Here is a 21,162-nt window from a genome sequence, read left to right as displayed (position 1 = left end):
TATAGAGTTGCATGCAGTGGCCCGGAATGAAGTACCGTCTCGCCTTGCTGAGCACACCAAGCTTTTTGGAGGCTTATTTAGCCTTTCCCTCCAAATGACCGCGAAACTGAACGTCGTTCGATATGTCAGCGCCAAGTATTCCGATGCAGGCTGTAGCTTTAAGAAGAGTGTCTTCGAAAAGAGAAGTAGCGACAAAGCGCGTAAACTTGTATCTTCTTGGGACATAAGTATGTTCTGGTACTCATTGACAACTGCCCTAGAAATATCTGCCCGGTCTCAGTGTAAAGAGTATCCCCAGTGCTGTGGATGACAGTTGCAGGCTAATAGGCATAGCAAGTTGTGCAAGTGTTGCTAAGTTGCAACATCGCATTGATATGCAGAAGAAATAGGGTCGGGGATAGAACACAGCCTTGTGGAACCCTAGCGTTCACGGGTTTAAGGTCGGAACACTCACGGACCTTCATGTTTGTTTGATGATTTTAAAAGAGTACCGAGAGCTTTTACGCGCTCTTTTTCTTTCGGACTACACCCTCTGTCTTTTAACTTCTTTGGCGATGAGTAGAGATGTCTGCGATAAAAATGTAATGACGTGGAATAAGCGATACCTATCATTTATTCCATTATATAAACAGACATATATATATATATATATATATATCTCTTTTTAATTATATTTCACCACTTCAATATGTTGCTTTGGCAAGGCTTATCGAATTGTTATTGTCTGTTGTAACAGTGGTGAGTGGTGACTGCGACTGGCGACAGATAATACGTATTACGTGACAGACATCAATTAAAAAACTCGATGTGTTTATTCACGTCGTCCACTAAAAGTTAAAATTCCACTTAAATTTAAGACTTATTAATACTATCGAAGTATTTTTCTAATCGAAAATGGTAAGAAATTTTATAGCTATTGGTCACGAACACTGTGTGTTTCTTATATAAAGAAATTTATTTTTAGGAGGTTAAGCGGTTTTTTCGAGTATGTAAATTTGCTGTGAAATTAAACTTAAAACCCTCTGAATTAAAACTCGCGTTTCAAAGTTGTACTTGAATAAATATATTTTTGCTCAAGATATATTTGTGATTATAAAATCATTAAAACAATGAGTATTTATAAGGTCTCATCAACCATATGGATCACAGATATATATTTTTTTCAGACGACCCTCGATAGGAAGGGTACTTTCAAGGTTGAATATTTACAAGAAATCGAAAAGAAAATTCAAAAGCGTTGGGAGGATGAGAAAATTTTTGATACGGAGGTTCCTCAAGATGAAAAGCAAGAAAAATTCCTCTGTACATTTCCTTATCCTTATATGAATGGGCGTTTACATCTTGGTCACACATTTTCACTTTCAAAGTGCGAGGTAGGATATAAGTTTTTAGAAATACTAATAAATTTTTGCCGTCAATTATTGAGGATTGTTTATTATTATTTTCTCCCATTTTCATTAGTTTGCAGCAAGGTATTATCGTCTGAAAGGCAAAGCAGTATTATTCCCATTTGGCTTTCATTGCACTGGTATGCCAATAAAAGCTTGTGCAGATAAACTCAAAAGAGAAATGAGTGTCTATGGTTGTCCCCCACAATTTCCTGATGATGAAGATGATACACCTGTTGTTGAGGAGGATGCAGTGCCTAAAGATAAAAGCAAAGGAAAAAAAAGTAAAGCAGTGGCAAAGACAGGGTCAGCGAAATATCAATGGCAGATCATGCAAAGCCTTGGCATTCCTGAAGATGAGATCAAGCAGTTTGCCAATGAACAATACTGGCTGGAATATTTTCCACCAAGGGCAGTTGCCGACTTGAAAAGAATGGGTCTTCATGTAAGTGTTCTTGGAATGTTGTATGATCTAAATAACATAAATTTAAAAATTAAATGTGGCATGCAATTAATACCTTTTGTTATCAGTAAGGTGAAACAATTTATGCATTATGATTTTCTGTGAAAGAGGTAATTCCTATGTAAGAACCTGCTTGTGTTTTTTTAAATTGCATGATTACTTGTAAAGCATATTCTTAAGCTTATTTAAAGTGAATGTCAACATTTTTTTTGTTAATAGGTTGACTGGAGGAGAAAGTTTATTACAACTGATGTAAATCCATTCTATGACTCATTTGTTAGATGGCAGTTCTATCACCTTAAAAATAGAAACAAAATCATGTTTGGTAAACGGTATACAATTTACTCACCATTGGACAAACAACCCTGTATGGACCATGACAGGAGCTCGGGAGAAGGTGCAGGGCCACAAGAGTACACTCTTATAATGATGGAAGTCTTAGAACCTTTACCAGAGGTTTTAAAGTAAGTTGTTTTATCTTGATATATGTATCATATGTATTGCTGATAGTTCTATGGTTTATTATTTTATAATTCAGATTGACTAGCTTGCAATCAGCAACTTTGTCATTTTAGAATTACCATATTTAGTCTATATTTCGATTTCTTTTCTCCTTGAAAAGATTATTGGGAAGCACTTAAGATAAATACTTAAAAACTATTATGCTAAAAAGCTACAATTTTTATTAATTATTGGATGGTTTCATCACACCTCTTAAATACTTTTAAGGTAGCAGGTTAATAAGCATACCAGTAGTAAACTTATATTTTGAACACAAGTTATTATTATTTTTTTTGTCTTATATCTTTATTTTTTAGGAGTTTTAAGGGGAAGAAAACTAAATTTGTAACTGCCACCTTAAGGCCTGAAACAATGTATGGACAAACTAATTGCTGGATCCATCCAGATCACAAGTACATTGCTTTTGAGACCGTCAAGAATGGTATTTTTATTTGCACACAAAGGGCTGCGAGAAATATGTCATACCAAGGTTTTACAAAAGAAGATGGTGTTGTCAATGTTCTTAAAGAAATAGCAGGGATCGATCTATTAGGCGTGGCCCTAAAAGCACCTTTTACCACCTATTCAAAGATTTATTCTCTACCAATGTTAACCATAAAGGCTGATAAGGGAACTGGAATTGTATCAAGTGTACCATCTGACTCCCCAGATGACTATGCTGCCCTAGTTGACTTACAGAAAAAAGCAGCATTCCGGGAAAAATACAATATTCAAGATGAAATGGTTCTTCCATTCAAGCCTGTACCAGTTTTAGAAATTCCTGAATATGGCAACATGTCCGCTGTTTATGTTTACGATCAGCTCAAGATACAAAGTCAAAATGATAGAGAAAAGCTGAATCAGGCAAAGGACATGGTTTACTTGAAAGGATTTTATGATGGTGTACTACTTGTTGGTGAATTTAAGGGAAAGAAGATACAAGATGTTAAGAAAAATATTCAGAATCAGCTGGTGAAAGAAGGAGGTGCTGTGATCTATTACGAGCCAGAAAAGACAATTATTTCAAGGTCAGGTGATGAATGTGTGGTCGCTTTATGTGATCAATGGTATCTTGATTATGGTGATCAAGATTGGAAGGCTCAAGCTGAGAAAGCATTAGCTGCTATGAATACATTTCATGATGAAGTTCGAAAGAACTTATCCGGGACTATTAAGTGGCTTCATGAGTATGCATGCTCTAGAACTTATGGACTTGGTGAGTGCCTTGTATTTATTTCAACAATATTTCCTTTATTGTTAAGTTGTCAATCCAATTATTAAGAAAAACACTTTTTGAACGGATTAAAGCTATGTATTATTTTTAAAACTTATAGTTATTTACATAATTCTAAATTTTAAATTGATAACAGCAGTGATACTTTTGACATTTAACACCTTTCGTCTTCAGTCACCGTGACCACGCCCACTGAAAAGTACGCGAAACGTGGGAAAAAATTTAAAATTTAGAATTATGTAAATAACTATAAGTTTTAAAAATAATACATAGCTTTAATCCTTTCAAAAAGTGTTTTTCTTAATGTGTAACAGCTATTTTAACAAAAGACTACTATTCCAATTATTTTTATATACTATTAAGTATTGGACGGCGATAGCGATATCTCATGAATTTTTGAATTTTATGTAAAGTCATATTATGTTGCATTAAGTTCTCCTTACTCTAACCTATTTGGTAGTTCAAATATTAACATAAAACAATTAAAAATTTGTAAATAAATTATACTTTATATTGAAAATATACCATTCTGCTCCGGACTGTGTGACTGTTTTTTTTTGACAGGTACCAAGCTCCCGTGGGATACGCAATGGGTCATAGAATCGCTATCTGACTCCACTATATACAACGCATACTACACAATAGCACACTTCTTGCAAGGCAACACATTTAAAGGGAATGTCGAGAATTCACTCAAAATCAAACCGGATCAGATGACGATGGAAGTATGGGATTATATCTTCTTCAAAGGTGCACCTGCTCCCAAGGACACAAAGATTCCAAAGAGCTCTCTGGATCTTATGAAGAAGTCTTTCAATTACTGGTAACACGATTATATAAATGATCCTAACCTTTGGGATAGATTTGCTCCGGTTAAAAACAAAGTTAAAGTTATTCATATAGGTAACACAATGTACACTTATGAACGTCAAAAAAAAGGGAAATATACATTAAATGCTTCTAATTTTACATTTACTGCCAGTACCCAAATCAAGGCCGTAGAGCGGAAGAGAAGAACTGGAAATGAACTCTCCGCCTCTATTTTGAATGGCCAAGTTTTTTATTGTATTACACAACGTTTGTAAGGAGCTGCTACCATCACACCATGTTCCACATGACATCAGCAGGAGGCATGGTGAAATAGGAGCACGCACTTACATTTTGTGGGAACAACACACAAATATATAGTCAAAATGACATCATATATAGTCAATATCAGTCACCACAACTAGCAACCGTTCACGAGGATAACAATTTTATGACTCAAAATTTGGCGAAAAAAAAAAACAGTGACTCTCCACCACTTCTTGTCCGCTCTACGCCCTTGACTTGCGAACTGTTAATAAATGTAAATTTAGAATCAATTTAACACATTTTGTGTTGACGTTCATGTGTGTACTTTTTTCCTACATTTTGTGTTTGAGTTTTTTGTTTTCTTTTAATACTGATTTTTCATCATTCAAATTAATAGTGATTGTTGTTTATGAAATCACAAAGTTTCGCTAATATTTCATCTTGAGACTCGGTTTTATTTATTTTATTAAACATGATACTGGCTAAAGATTCTACAAATGTGTGAAATTTACTTAGGTACCCGGTCGATATGCGAACATCCGGTAAAGATCTAATTCAAAACCATTTATCATACTATATATTTGTACATTCCGCGATCTGGGACAAAGAAGAGGATAAATGGCCTAAGGGGATAAGAGCCAATGGCCACCTCTTACTCAACTCAGCGAAAATGTCAAAATCAGATGGAAATTTCCTGACATTATCTGAATCTCTTGAGAAATTCAGTGCTGATGGTATGAGGCTAACGTTAGCTGATGCTGGAGATTCGATTGAAGACGCCAATTTTGTTGAAAGTACGGCTGATGCGGCCATCTTGAGGCTGTACACTTTCATTGAATGGGTGAAGGAGATGGTGACTATTAAAACTAGTTTGAGAACTGGTAAGTTAAATACGCCTTTAGGTTTCGACTCATTTGTTCAAATATTATTCAAAATTTTGAATTGTATTAGCTTGAAAGAAAACAATTTTTTAACCGGATTAAAGCTATTTGTGTTATTATAAACTTATAATTATTTTACATAATTTTTGTATAGAAACAGTAACTTGATTAAAAAATATTAATTAGGTGGGCTGAAAAATTCGTGCTTTACAGCGTGCGTGGTCACGATGAAGCACGCGAAACGTCGGAAAAATTTAAATTTAAAATTAGGTAAAATAATTATAAATTTATAATAATACAAATAGCTTTAATCCGGTTAAAAAATTGTTTTCTTTCAATATGTAAAGGCTATGTTAACCAAAGACAATTGTATTAGCTTATTTTAAATCAAACTGTTTTGTTAAATAATTGGTGTAAGTGTACATTTTAGATAGAAAATTATATAATATATATATATCATAGAATGTGTTGATAGGATTAAGGATAAACACATCCAGGGGTATATTGCATCGTTATAAATAAGATAAAATGATACTCAGGGCAGTGATGCCAAAAGCCAATTCCAACAGAATGTTTCCCCTACGACCAACTTCAAATACATTACATTAAATACAATTAAAACTATTAAAACTACAGTGGTACTAATAAAAACTTATTCGAACCTTATACTAGGAATAGTTATCCTTAGAATAAGCTAAGAATAAAAATAAGGAGATCATAATATCACACTTATAAACTCGTTACTACGTTGGTATTCATATTCTCCCGTTGGCATCATAGACACAAGACGGCAACGTCGCATTTTATTGATAAACTTAAGAAAAAAACAAACTTGTCTCTGATAACCGTGTTTCTGTCAGTTTGACGTTTCCATTCGCTGTGATTTAAAAGATTTTAAAATGCTTAATGTTTTTGTTATACGATCTAAGAGGGAAGTTCAAATAAACATCAACAATACATCCAAGTAGTATAAAATTTGGATCTTGAGTATTATAGATATTTGAAATTTCAGAATTTTGAAACGCTGTTCATATTTGGTTTAGTTTGTGTCATAGGCTTTATATAAATTGTATAGAATCATGCGATTTTTAAGATTTTTTTATGAAGTTCCCTATACAACCCCAGGACATCTTGCCCCTAAATTTGGGGGAAAAATCCCCAAGTGGCATCCCTGCCTCGCTGCTCTAGCTACATGGTAATCGTGCTTATGCACAGACTACTTTAAATGTGAACGACACAAACTTCTACCATAGAGCTATCCAATGACAAGACAAATGTGTGTTTGATTTTTCCATCGTAGTTATTAAAATCTTATTATGACAATAAATATCTATCATATAGTATCTATAAAAATTAAAGGCGTTGGAAATTCCTAGGTGAATACAACTTCCATGACAAGGTGTTCACAAGTGAAATGAACACTCTCATTCAACAGACTGACGAGAATTATAGCAAAGTCCTCTTCAAGGAAGCTCTGAAGACAGGATTCTTTGAGTTACAGGCTGCTAGAGATAAATACAGGTGAGTTTAGTTTTAGTATCAAGCGATTGTTATATTCTTTATACGTTTTACGACTTTTATTTGTAATTATTCTATAATCTTTTATACATAATAAATTTGAGACTAAAGACAAATCGTATCGAAAATTTGTATGACGTAAAAAAAATATTATTTATATATTGCCTACGATTTTTTCAGCCCACCTAATATTTAATCAAGTTACTGTTTTTATACAATTTTTTTATTTTCATTTTCATTTATCTTTATATTTGTACTGTTTTTGTATTGTTCTTTGGGAGGTCTATAAAGAGCCGGTCCGCAATCATAATTAAAACGCGAATTTTAAAAAAAAATGTCACAGATTACAATAATTAGTTTTTCATGTTACCAGGGAGCTATGTTCCGAAGGCGGTATGCACGCGGAGTTAGTGACCCGTTATATAGAGACCCAAGCACTTCTGATGTCTCCCGTATGTCCTCACGTGGCTGAACACGTCTGGGAGTTGCTTGAACATGTAAGTGTCATAAATCTTGTACCATTTACCATTATTTGCTCCATAAATACCTTGTACCTACGCGTACGTAATTATACTGGGACGTACATAGGGATCATCACGCTTATAAAACTAAGAAAGCCTGAGTGAGCAAAATGTACAGCCTTGGCTCGTACACTAGTTAATTACTAAAAATAAATGGAAATGGATGGGAACGCTCCAGCGCCATTTTACACTAAACACCATATAATAAACATTTTTTTTCTTACAGAAAACAAGTATTCTCCACGCTCGATGGCCCGTAGCGGGTGACATTGATATAGTGGCAATGAAAGCCAGTAACTATTTAATGGAGGCCGCCCATTCTTTCCGTATCTACCTCAAGAATCACTGCGCAGTCCGAAAGCCTAAAAAAGGCGAAGCGCCCAAACCGGAGCGGAAGCCGAATAAGGCGGTGATATGGGTCGCTAAGGAGTACCCGAAGTGGCAACATATCATTTTGAGTACTCTCAAGGAGTTAAATGGGGTAACTATACTGTTATAACGTAATTAGTTTCGCTTGATTTATTTATTGTGTCCTCAAACATTGTGCAAAGCAATTTAAGATTATCCCTTTGTCTATGTGCGCATTTAACACTCGCTCGTACGGTTTACTGTATGTACGTTACATTGTGAAAACCGGCCGAAGTCTGATCGACTACTCTGATCGTCTATTAGAAAAAATATAGGGTCACGAAAGAGATAGAAATCTGTGGCTAAGACCTCAAAGTTTATACTGCCATTGGCATTGTCAAACATTGTAAAGAATTAACAAAAATGAGATTAAAAAAAAAACATGTCAAACTTTATATACACTCAAAAATTAGTTGGGAATTAATTTATTCAAATTACAATTAAAAGGAAATATAAAAATATATCCAGTTAAAGTGAGTTGACGAAAGCTTGACGGGAACTTATAAAACACATTAACGTCTTCGTCTAAGTTTTTTAATGGCAATAATAACGAAAAGTTATATTTGTGAAAATTATTTAAATAGTAACTTATTAGTTCTAACCTCGTAACGCTTATTGGTATAAAAAATTATATAAAAACTGTTTATTTTATACCATACTTATATATATATATATATATATATATTCAACATCAAATCATTATGATTGCAGCCTTCAGGTCTCCCCGATAACAAAGTATTATCAACAAAACTTTCTGCTATAAACGATCTTAAAAAATATATGAAAAGAGTGATGCCATTCGTTCAAGCCACAAGAGATAATCTACAAAAGATTGGTCCCGAAGCACTCTCTGTTGCCTTGCCCTTTGATGAGGCCCAACTGCTTGAAGATAACAAACAATATCTGCTGAATACTTTGGATGTAAGTATTTGTAGGCTTAATATTTACCGCTTCGTATAAATTATTTATATTATCAGTAGAAAATATAATATGTTTATATGAAAAGATGTCAAGATGGGCGCAAATCTACAATTAAATTGTATTCATATTATTTAAGCATGTAAATTAATAAAAGTAACGATGCGTATTTATTATGAAGTTAATTTTTTATAGCTTAGTCTGTTTCGAAGGACCAAAATAATTCTTTGACAATTTAAATAATCATTTAACGCATTAGTAACATTTTTAAAGTTTTGAATATTTCTTAATGCATACAGTTATACACCGGACTTAAACGATAGGCTGCTATGTCGGGGTTCCATTTTGAATTTTTAGTATGTTTGTAATCGGGACCTAAAGAAAACAAGAATTAAGAAGAAAAATGTTTTTATTTTATTTGAACCACATAATTAGGACAAACATGATATAAATTGACATACATACGTTAAAATATAAAAACAATTTACATTACTATGAATAAAATAACATAAACCGAAGTTATTTTATCGTAGGCGTCGTCGAATGCCGCCTGAAGACCTATTTTCTTTGCTTTTATAACAGTTAAGACTGTTGTTGATTCCGGTAGGTCTTTTCCAAATCACAGAATTTTTATTTTCGATTAAAAGTCTTTGATAATATTTAGTTAAAACTCGTGTTTTCTTGTTAGGTGAAAATTACAAATTTCTAGTAATTATAACATAATTAAAGATAAATCAATAATATTCACTGCGTACGTAAAACAATTCTACCCAAAACACGTTTGTCGTTACACTTGTCGTTAACCAAAACGGACAGTAGAATGGGTAAACGAAAAACCTGTACTTTATTGTATACAGATAGTCTAAAAAAAAACAATTTATTACAAAACTTTTTATCTGTCATCGGAGATTTGTTTAAATAATTGGATTATTGTATAATTTTCTGAATCAACAGCTTGACGCAATCGAAGTCAAACATACATACAGTCCTGATACTCCAGAAAAAACGATAGAAGACTGTGCGCCTGGTAGTCCACATGTCAACTTTATTGCGGTACCTGGACTTACAGTGACCTTCACCAACCCCACACCGATGAGTGGATTGTTTACCATTTCTGTGACCCTGGTAGATGGGGATACGGTTGAGAAGATTAAAGCCAAGATCGCTAAAGAGATTAAGGCTATTATTAAAGGTTAGTAAAAAAATTGGTTAAAATAAATCCAAGGTTATAGTCACCAGTAATTCTCATTTTCAGTGGATTAGTGTTTTAACTATTCTAGGAAATATTCTCTAAGGATTCACTTGGATTGACAGAGTGTTTGTGGCTTAAAAGCAAATAGGACAATTTCTGTGTTTGTTTGTATTATAATAATATAATATTTGTGTATTTGTAAATAAATAATGCAAGTAAAATTTGATAAAGTTAGTTCTATTGAAATATAAACGCAATTTTTTACACAACTCTTGAAAATATTTTTTATTAACTTTCAGACATAAATGCTCTAAAGCTGTGGCGATATCTTGATCCGGCGTTAGGTCCTCGCAAGATTCCAGTAGCAGGCGATCACGTGACAAAATGCGCGGAACTCGTCAATGGCGATGGTATACGCGTACACGTGGAAGCGTCGCGTATAGAACTCGTTCAGAACGGAACGAATATTGACGTCGGCTTACAGTTTGTGTATACTTATGATAAGTGATTGTTTTCAGAAATATATTTATTTATTTTTATAATAAGTGTTTTATTTTGTTAGTCCTTTATTTGTTTAGAGATTTTAATGCTTCGAAAAGTGGTAAGAAACGTAAGAAAAGTTTCTAAAACTCTTTGAACAATTTTATTAAAAAAATAATTTTTGTTTTTACGGTCAAGTTTAGAAATTTATTGGTTAGTTTATTTGTTGTGAGCACTGAATACAGTTGTGAATTTCCAACATGCCTTTAGGCACATCAATGTGTAAGTAAGCATTTTGCGAATGTATATGCATCTGCATAAAGTATTTAATGACGAAATATAGTATTGCCATCAGAAGAGCTATAGATTTACGTTTTGTTCATTTCTGTCTCATCACATTAGTAATCAAGAATTCAAATAAACCAAAAAAAATCGCTTTAAATAATTTATATATGGTAATTGCGCACACTTAAACACACACACATATTGCGTAAAACACCGACATATTGAGTATAACACTAGATTGGCATTGTGATGATATTTTTTTACTTTCTATCGAATTAGTTTTACGTTAGTAACTGTAATGGTAGAAAATAAGGTTAAAGTAAAAATCGATTACGAGTGCTTTACAGCAGTCGGACAGACTTGGTCGTGTATCTCATGTTAAATGTTTTATTAGAATTTGATTATATAGTCGCAAGGAGTTATAATGGGTTAAGAAATAAAAGAGTTGCAATTTTATATTATATTTAAATAACATATAAACGTTTATTCACATAAAAATGTTTAACATCGCGAAAACGATATGGCGGCGATCCCCGGCGGTCGCAGGCTATGCGAACGCGAAATACCTAAATAATCCAATATTTACACACTTATATAATACATACACATATAAAAAAAAACGATTTCCATAGCTGTGATTTAGGGCTGATCCTTGATTTACCACAAACAATTTGATTAAATAAAATACAGTGTAATCTGTATAACTCGCACCTCGTTAAATCGACATCCTCAGTGAGTCGCAAAAAAATTGCCATTCCTTTCCGCTGAACCTTTTAAGTGTGCGGTATCTCGAATTATTTAGACGTTGCTACTCGAACAAAATGTTATTTCCCTACGATATATAGATAATACATATTTATACTCTCTAAAAACGGACAAGTCGGAGTCAATAAAATATATTGACGTCTTACTTGGCATTCCCCGAAATAATAACAATTAAAAAGAATGTTCGGGGTTCGGAGTATTGTTATAGTCATTGTACGTAGTTTAAATCAAAATAACGGATTTGTTTAGTTCAAATATATACAACAAAACTTATTTGAATTGTGATTCAAATTCGACTCTACAAATGGAAAAATACACATAGAAATCGCGGCTTCGTACGTCGAAATTTCAGCAGTCAAATCATATGTATCTAAGTTCTTGTTAAGTTGAAAATCTCGTTAGCATTTCCCTTGACATTCGAGTTATAGAGATTCCATTGTATTACTAAATTTATTTAAAATGCAAAATTAATCTACTATTTCGAGGCGACATGAGTGAAAAATTGTAACTACCTTTGACTTTGAATAAAATTCTTGCTTAATAAGTAAGAAAATATATTGGAATGTCGTAAATAAGGATCATAAAGTAGCATTTAGGTCGTAACTCAGTCTTTGTGTTTCTCACGATACCATAAATATGTCTATTGTGAAAAAGGCACTAAATAGAACCAAAAAACTAAAAGAAATGGCCACAAAAAATTTCACCAATATTGACTTAGACAAACCCTTCATCCATCCACGCAGGTTTGCGTACTATAAAGACTTTTTATTGCCATAAAACACTTCTCACTTATAACATAAATAATATAAATGCATTTGAATGCTGTGAAAACTCCGCTCTTGACATTCATGGTCATGCAACATTAAAGCAATAAAGTAAAAAATGATTATGTTATTTAGAAAAGTCCTTCCAGTCACGAGAATCAGGCCTCTTTACTGACATAACTATATCTGATGAGAATCAAGCAATAACTTTTATATACCTGTTTTGTTAAATAATTATTATATATATAAAAAAAATTAATGGAATTCTTAATTTGAATATTTTTTGCGAATTTATTTATCTATGGCGTACAACTTTTAAAATACATACGTGTTCACACATTTTACATAGAAATCTCATCATGTGTCTAATAACATAATCAACGGTATTATTTTTATAGGAACGTTCATGTGATATATAAAACTAAAACATACTTTCAGTTAAAAAAAAGAATTCAATCAAATCACACTTATATACATAAATGAATGAAATCCCAAGATTTCATATTAAAAAAAAATTCAAAAGTACGAATTTATCGTTAAAATTGAAGATCTATGTAAAATCTATGTTCTAAGTAAATAAAACATTTATATGTTTAATTTTAATGCGCTCTGTCGCCGTATAGTTCCTAATACTTTTCCATATTCGCGTTCGCATTTACCTCTAAAATTAAGTAAATCCTCGAATACTCATAATTAATTGGTTAGCTTGCTTTACCTAGACTTTTTAACACCTGAATCTACCAAAGTATTGTTAAGACTGCTGGCACGAGTTCACTTGCTTCTAAATAACACCGAGATATTTGACAAGATTTTAAAAACCATTTCAGCGTAATATTCACTAAAATACAAATTCAATTATTATTATCATAAACGCGCCAAAATGTTTTTTCTGGCCAAGATGGCGTCGCATGACTCACTTGTAAACACATGAGGAATTATTGATATTTTTACTCATATAAATACGTATTATGAATCTATAAAAAAACCAGCAAATAAAACTCCATGATAGTATTAATATTAAACAAGATATTATTAACATGCATACGTCATTGTCGATTCGACTAATCTGTTCTGTGTCGCGTAACTGACATATAAAAATCTATATTTTAACTGTGTTTTTTTTAGATAAATTATTATTATACCAGTGCTTTTACTCTTTAACGCCTTTTAAAGTCATGTTTTAGATAGATTACTCTTAACAATACTTTATTTTTCACTGTCATCTGTCAAATAAGCTTTTCGATAGAGTATTGAATTTTATAGAACTACTAAGAAGCGTCTATAATGGTCCTATAGTATATAGTAGTAGTTTTTTAGTAAGTTCAGAGTGCAGGTGTTAATATTTCCATACAATTAGAATATTCGAGAATAAACTCCACAAGTTAAAAAATAAACCAATTTTAACTAGACACCATTGTTGCCATAATTGCGGCCAAATAGTTATCTATTGTCGAATGGACATTATATAAAATATATGACAAAAATCCTTTACCAAAGGTTTATGAATAAGACGAGATTTTGATATTGATTACAGAATGTACTGAGATTTAAAACATACTAGAATATCCATGGTAGGTAAGATTTATTTCCTTTAAACGACAACAATAGCTAAACTAAGCAATTTTTAATGAAAACATTCTGATAAAATAAGGTTAAAATAAATCAATTAACATAAAAACCGTCTCGGAACTTATTTGTTGACATAAAAATACGATATAATGTTGCAATTTTCTAATCATTTCATAATTAACAGGGATATATACATATGTAAAAGCTCAATTCATTCTGTAACAGCCGCACTACGGCTTTTTTCTGCGATATTATTTTATACTAATTACAATATAAGTATTAGTCTAGCATTTAGTTTAAATCGCGGAAGAAACTCGAGTGCGGCGTTAACTTAAATCAGAACGCGGTTATGGTATTAATACCCGCAAATTAACGTACGTACTCGAACGTTATGTGGGCCCGTTGGCGAATAGTTTGTCAAGCCCCGCCCCTTCGGCTGATTCGACGGCGACACGCGGTTTCTCTTTAGGTACATTCATCGCTGGTAGATTAAGTATGAACACTTCCTTCTTGAATAATTGGCCTACATTTCTTCCGATCAGCTAGAAAAAAAAACGGGTGACATTGATATAGTGGCAATGAAAGCCAGTAACTATTTAATGGAGGCCGCCCATTCTTTCCGTATCTACCTCAAGAATCACTGCGCAGTCCGAAAGCCTAAAAAAGGCGAAGCGCCCAAACCGGAGCGGAAGCCGAATAAGGCGGTGATATGGGTCGCTAAGGAGTACCCGAAGTGGCAACATATGATTTTGAGTACTCTCAAGGAGTTAAATGGGGTAACGATACTGTTATAACGTAATTAGTTTCGCTTGATTTATTTATTGTGTCCTCAAACATTGTGCAAAGCAATTTAAGATTAGCGTGCGATTATCCCTTTGTCTATGTGCGCATTTAACACTCGCTCGTACGGTTTACTGTATGTACGTTACATTGTGAAAACCGGCCGAAGTCTGATCGACTATCTGTCTATTAGAAAAAACATACGGTCACGAAAGAGATAGAAATCTGTGGCTAAGACCTCAAAGTTTATACTGCCATTGGCATTGTCAAACATTGTAAAGAATTAACAAAAATGAGATTAAAAAAAACATGTCAAACTTTATATACACACAAAAATTAGTTGGGAATTAATTTATTCAAATTACAATTAAAAGGAAATATAAAAATATATCCAGTTAAAGTGAGTTGACGAAAGCTTGACGGGAAGTTATAAAACACATTAACGTCTTCGTCTAAGTTTTTTAATGGCAATAATAACGAAAAGTTATATTTGTGAAAATTATTTAAATAGTAACTTATTAGTTCTAACCTCGTAACGCTTATTGGTATAAAAAATTATATAAAAACTGTTTATTTTATACCATACTTATATATATATATATATATTCAACATCAAATCATTATGATTGCAGCCTTCAGGTCTCCCCGATAACAAAGTATTATCAACAAAACTTTCTGCTATAAACGATCTTAAAAAATATATGAAAAGAGTGATGCCATTCGTTCAAGCCACAAGAGATAATCTACAAAAGATTGGTCCCGAAGCACTCTCTGTTGCCTTGCCCTTTGATGAGGCCCAACTGCTTGAAGATAACAAACAATATCTGCTGAATACTTTGGATGTAAGTATTTGTAGGCTTAATATTTACCGCTTCGTATAAATTATTTATATTATCAGTAGAAAATATAATATGTTTATATGAAAAGATGTCAAGATGGGCGCAAATCTACAATTAAATTGTATTCATATTATTTAAGCATGTAAATTAATAAAAGTAACGATGCGTATTTATTATGAAGTTAATTTTTTATAGCTTAGTCTGTTTCGAAGGACCAAAATAATTCTTTGACAATTTAAATAATCATTTAACGCATTAGTAACATTTTTAAAGTTTTGAATATTTCTTAATGCATACAGTTATACACCGGACTTAAACGATAGGCTGCTATGTCGGGGTTCCATTTTGAATTTTTAGTATGTTTGTAATCGGGACCTAAAGAAAACAAGAATTAAGAAGAAAAATGTTTTTATTTTATTTGAACCACATAATTAGGACAAACATGATATAAATTGACATACATACGTTAAAATATAAAAACAATTTACATTACTATGAATAAAATAACATAAACCGAAGTTATTTTATCGTAGGCGTCGTCGAATGCCGCCTGAAGACCTATTTTCTTTGCTTTTATAACAGTTAAGACTGTTGTTGATTCCGGTAGGTCTTTTCCAAATCACAGAATTTTTATTTTCGATTAAAAGTCTTTGATAATATTTAGTTAAAACTCGTGTTTTCTTGTTAGGTGAAAATTACAAATTTCTAGTAATTATAACATAATTAAAGATAAATCAATAATATTCACTGCGTACGTAAAACAATTCTACCCAAAACACGTTTGTCGTTACACTTGTCGTTAACCAAAACGGACAGTAGAATGGGTAAACGAAAAACCTGTACTTTATTGTATACAGATAGTCTAAAAAAAAACAATTTATTACAAAACTTTTTATCTGTCATCGGAGATTTGTTTAAATAATTGGATTATTGTATAATTTTCTGAATCAACAGCTTGACGCAATCGAAGTCAAACATACATACAGTCCTGATACTCCAGAAAAAACGATAGAAGACTGTGCGCCTGGTAGTCCACATGTCAACTTTATTGCGGTACCTGGACTTACAGTGACCTTCACCAACCCCACACCGATGAGTGGATTGTTTACCATTTCTGTGACCCTGGTAGATGGGGATACGGTTGAGAAGATTAAAGCCAAGATCGCTAAAGAGATTAAGGCTATTATTAAAGGTTAGTAAAAAAATTGGTTAAAATAAATCCAAGGTTATAGTCACCAGTAATTCTCATTTTCAGTGGATTAGTGTTTTAACTATTCTAGGAAATATTCTCTAAGGATTCACTTGGATTGACAGAGTGTTTGTGGCTTAAAAGCAAATAGGACAATTTCTGTGTTTGTTTGTATTATAATAATATAATATTTGTGTATTTGTAAATAAATAATGCAAGTAAAATTTGATAAAGTTAGTTCTATTGAAATATAAACGCAATTTTTTACACAACTCTTGAAAATATTTTTTATTAACTTTCAGACATAAATGCTCTAAAGCTGTGGCGATATCTTGATCCGGCGTTAGGTCCTCGCAAGATTCCAGTAGCAGGCGATCACGTGACAAAATGCGCGGAACTCGTCAATGGCGATGGTATACGCGTACACGTGGAAGCGTCGCGTATAGAACTCGTTCAGAACGGAACGAATATTGACGTCGGCTTACAGTTTGTGTATACTTATGATAAGTGATTGTTTTCAGAAATATATTTATTTATTTTTATAATAAGTGTTTTATTTTGTTAGTCCTTTATTTGTTTAGAGATTTTAATGCTTCGAAAAGTGGTAAGAAACGTAAGAAAAGTTTCTAAAACTCTTTGAACAATTTTATTAAAAAAATAATCTTTGTTTTTACGGTCAAGTTTAGAAATTTATTGGTTAGTTTATTTGTTGTGAGCACTGAATACAGTTGTGAATTTCCAACATGCCTTTAGGCACATCAATGTGTAAGTAAGCATTTTGCGAATGTATATGCATCTGCATAAAGTATTTAATGACGAAATATAGTATTGCCATCAGAAGAGCTATAGATTTACGTTTTGTTCATTTCTGTCTCATCACATTAGTAATCAAGAATTCAAATAAACCAAAAAAAATCGCTTTAAATAATTTATATATGGTAATTGCGCACACTTAAACACACACACATATTGCGTAAAACACCGACATATTGAGTATAACACTAGATTGGCATTGTGATGATATTTTTTTACTTTCTATCGAATTAGTTTTACGTTAGTAACTGTAATGGTAGTAAATAAGGTTAAAGTAAAAATCGATTACGAGTGCTTTACAGCAGTCGGACAGACTTGGTCGTGTATCTCATGTTAAATGTTTTATTAGAATTTGATTATATAGTCGCAAGGAGTTATAATGGGTTAAGAAATAAAAGAGTTGCAATTTTATATTATATTTAAATAACATATAAACGTTTATTCACATAAAAATGTTTAACATCGCGAAAACGATATGGCGGCGATCCCCGGCGGTCGCAGGCTATGCGAACGCGAAATACCTAAATAATCCAATATTTACACACTTATATAATACATACACATATAAAAAAAAACGATTTCCATAGCTGTGATTTAGGGCTGATCCTTGATTTACCACAAACAATTTGATTAAATAAAATACAGTGTAATCTGTATAACTCGCACCTCGTTAAATCGACATCCTCAGTGAGTCGCAAAAAAATTGCCATTCCTTTCCGCTGAACCTTTTAAGTGTGCGGTATCTCGAATTATTTAGACGTTGCTACTCGAACAAAATGTTATTTCCCTACGATATATAGATAATACATATTTATACTCTCTAAAAACGGACAAGTCGGAGTCAATAAAATATATTGACGTCTTACTTGGCATTCCCCGAAATAATAACAATTAAAAAGAATGTTCGGGGTTCGGAGTATTGTTATAGTCATTGTACGTAGTTTAAATCAAAATAACGGATTTGTTTAGTTCAAATATATACAACAAAACTTATTTGAATTGTGATTCAAATTCGACTCTACAAATGGAAAAATACACATAGAAATCGCGGCTTCGTACGTCGAAATTTCAGCAGTCAAATCATATGTATCTAAGTTCTTGTTAAGTTGAAAATCTCGTTAGCATTTCCCTTGACATTCGAGTTATAGAGATTCCATTGTATTACTAAATTTATTTAAAATGCAAAATTAATCTACTATTTCGAGGCGACATGAGTGAAAAATTGTAACTACCTTTGACTTTGAATAAAATTCTTGCTTAATAAGTAAGAAAATATATTGGAATGTCGTAAATAAGGATCATAAAGTAGCATTTAGGTCGTAACTCAGTCTTTGTGTTTCTCACGATACCATAAATATGTCTATTGTGAAAAAGGCACTAAATAGAACCAAAAAACTAAAAGAAATGGCCACAAAAAATTTCACCAATATTGACTTAGACAAACCCTTCATCCATCCACGCAGGTTTGCGTACTATAAAGACTTTTTATTGCCATAAAACACTTCTCACTTATAACATAAATAATATAAATGCATTTGAATGCTGTGAAAACTCCGCTCTTGACATTCATGGTCATGCAACATTAAAGCAATAAAGTAAAAAATGATTATGTTATTTAGAAAAGTCCTTCCAGTCACGAGAATCAGGCCTCTTTACTGACATAACTATATCTGATGAGAATCAAGCAATAACTTTTATATACCTGTTTTGTTAAATAATTATTATATATATAAAAAAAATTAATGGAATTCTTAATTTGAATATTTTTTGCGAATTTATTTATCTATGGCGTACAACTTTTAAAATACATACGTGTTCACACATTTTACATAGAAATCTCATCATGTGTCTAATAACATAATCAACGGTATTATTTTTATAGGAACGTTCATGTGATATATAAAACTAAAACATACTTTCAGTTAAAAAAAAGAATTCAATCAAATCACACTTATATACATAAATGAATGAAATCCCAAGATTTCATATTAAAAAAAAATTCAAAAGTACGAATTTATCGTTAAAATTGAAGATCTATGTAAAATCTATGTTCTAAGTAAATAAAACATTTATATGTTTAATTTTAATGCGCTCTGTCGCCGTATAGTTCCTAATACTTTTCCATATTCGCGTTCGCATTTACCTCTAAAATTAAGTAAATCCTCGAATACTCATAATTAATTGGTTAGCTTGCTTTACCTAGACTTTTTAACACCTGAATCTACCAAAGTATTGTTAAGACTGCTGGCACGAGTTCACTTGCTTCTAAATAACACCGAGATATTTGACAAGATTTTAAAAACCATTTCAGCGTAATATTCACTAAAATACAAATTCAATTATTATTATCATAAACGCGCCAAAATGTTTTTTCTGGCCAAGATGGCGTCGCATGACTCACTTGTAAACACATGAGGAATTATTGAGATTTTTACTCATATAAATACGTATTATGAATCTATAAAAAAAACAGCAAATAAAACTCCATGATAGTATTAATATTAAACAAGATATTATTAACATGCATACGTCATTGTCGATTCGACTAATCTGTTCTGTGTCCCGGAACTGACATATAAAAAATCTATATTTTAACTATGTTTTTTTTTAGATAAATTATTACTATACCAGTGATTTTACTCTTTTACGCCTTTTAAAGTCATGTTTTAGATAGATTACTCTTAACAATACTTTATTTTTCACTGTCATCTGTCAAATAGACTTTTCGATAGAGTATTGAATTTTATAGAACTACTAAGAAGCGTCTATAATGGTCCTATAGTAGTAGCTTTTTAGTAAGTTCAGAGTGCAGGTGTTAATAATTCCATACAATTAGAATATTCGAGAATAAACTCCACAAGTTAAAAAATAAACCAAATTTAACTAGACACCATTGTTGGCATAATTGCGGCCAAATAGTTATCTATTGTCGAATGGACATTATATAAAATATGTGACAAAAATCCTTTACCAAAGGTTTATGAATAAGACGAGATTTTGACATTGATTACAGAATGTACTGAGCTTTAAAACATACTAGAATATCCATGGTAGGTAAGATTTATTTCCTTTAAACGACAACAATAGCTAAACTAAGGTTAAAATTAGGTTAAAATAAATCAATTAACATAAAAATCGTCTCGGAACTTATTTGTTGACATAAAAATACGATATAATGTTGCAATTTTCTAATCATTTCATAATTAACAGGGACATATACATATGTAAAAGCTCAATTCATTCTGTAACAGCCGCACTACGGCTTTTTTCTGCGATATTATTTTATACTAATTTCAATATAAGTATTAGTCTAGCATTTAGTTTAAATCGCGGAAAAAACTCGAGTGCGGCGTTAACTTAAATCAGAACGCGGTTAATACCCGCAAATTAACGTACGTACTCGTACGTTATGTGGGCTCGTTGGCTAATAGTTTGTCAAGCCCCGCCCCTTCGGCTGATTAGACGGCGCTACGCGGTTTCTCTTTAGGTACATTCATCGCTGGTAGATTAAGTATGAACACTTCCTTCTTGAATAATTGGCCTACATTTCTTCCGATCAGCTAGAAAAAGAAAAAGCGGG

The 21,162-nt window shown here is 32.2% G+C and overlaps 2 protein-coding genes across 3 annotated transcripts; both read left to right on the top strand.

The window, feature by feature from the left end:
* The first annotated feature begins 846 nt into the window (after positions 1–846).
* Positions 847–10,637, top strand: LOC123712165 (leucine--tRNA ligase, cytoplasmic). The gene is made up of 13 exons (XM_045665145.1): positions 847–897; positions 1,167–1,373; positions 1,462–1,833; positions 2,071–2,315; positions 2,670–3,568; positions 4,151–4,409; positions 5,177–5,541; positions 6,918–7,062; positions 7,433–7,556; positions 7,807–8,061; positions 8,700–8,909; positions 9,861–10,098; positions 10,398–10,637. The coding sequence occupies exons 1-13, from the start codon at positions 895–897 to the stop codon at positions 10,604–10,606; spliced, it is 3,531 nt and encodes a 1,176-aa protein (XP_045521101.1). The 5' UTR covers positions 847–894; the 3' UTR covers positions 10,607–10,637.
* A 4,431-nt stretch (positions 10,638–15,068) lies between these two features.
* LOC123712183 (leucine--tRNA ligase, cytoplasmic-like) lies at positions 15,069–17,311 on the top strand. 2 transcript variants are annotated; one of them, XM_045665169.1, is made up of 4 exons: positions 15,069–15,141; positions 15,374–15,583; positions 16,535–16,772; positions 17,072–17,311. In XM_045665169.1, exons 2-4 carry the CDS (start codon positions 15,443–15,445, stop codon positions 17,278–17,280), a joined length of 588 nt encoding a protein of 195 aa, XP_045521125.1. In that variant the 5' UTR covers positions 15,069–15,141; positions 15,374–15,442; the 3' UTR covers positions 17,281–17,311. The 2 variants fall into 2 exon arrangements, with proteins under 2 accessions (XP_045521125.1, XP_045521126.1); XM_045665170.1 differs by lacking the exon at positions 15,069–15,141 and adding an exon at positions 15,146–15,286.
* The last annotated feature ends 3,851 nt before the right edge of the window (positions 17,312–21,162 follow it).

The sequence above is a fragment of the Pieris brassicae genome, chromosome 7, assembly GCF_905147105.1.
Source record: "Pieris brassicae chromosome 7, ilPieBrab1.1, whole genome shotgun sequence".
Classification (NCBI taxonomy): Eukaryota; Metazoa; Arthropoda; class Insecta; order Lepidoptera; family Pieridae; genus Pieris; species Pieris brassicae.
This window is presented reverse-complemented; position numbering and strand designations above follow the sequence as displayed.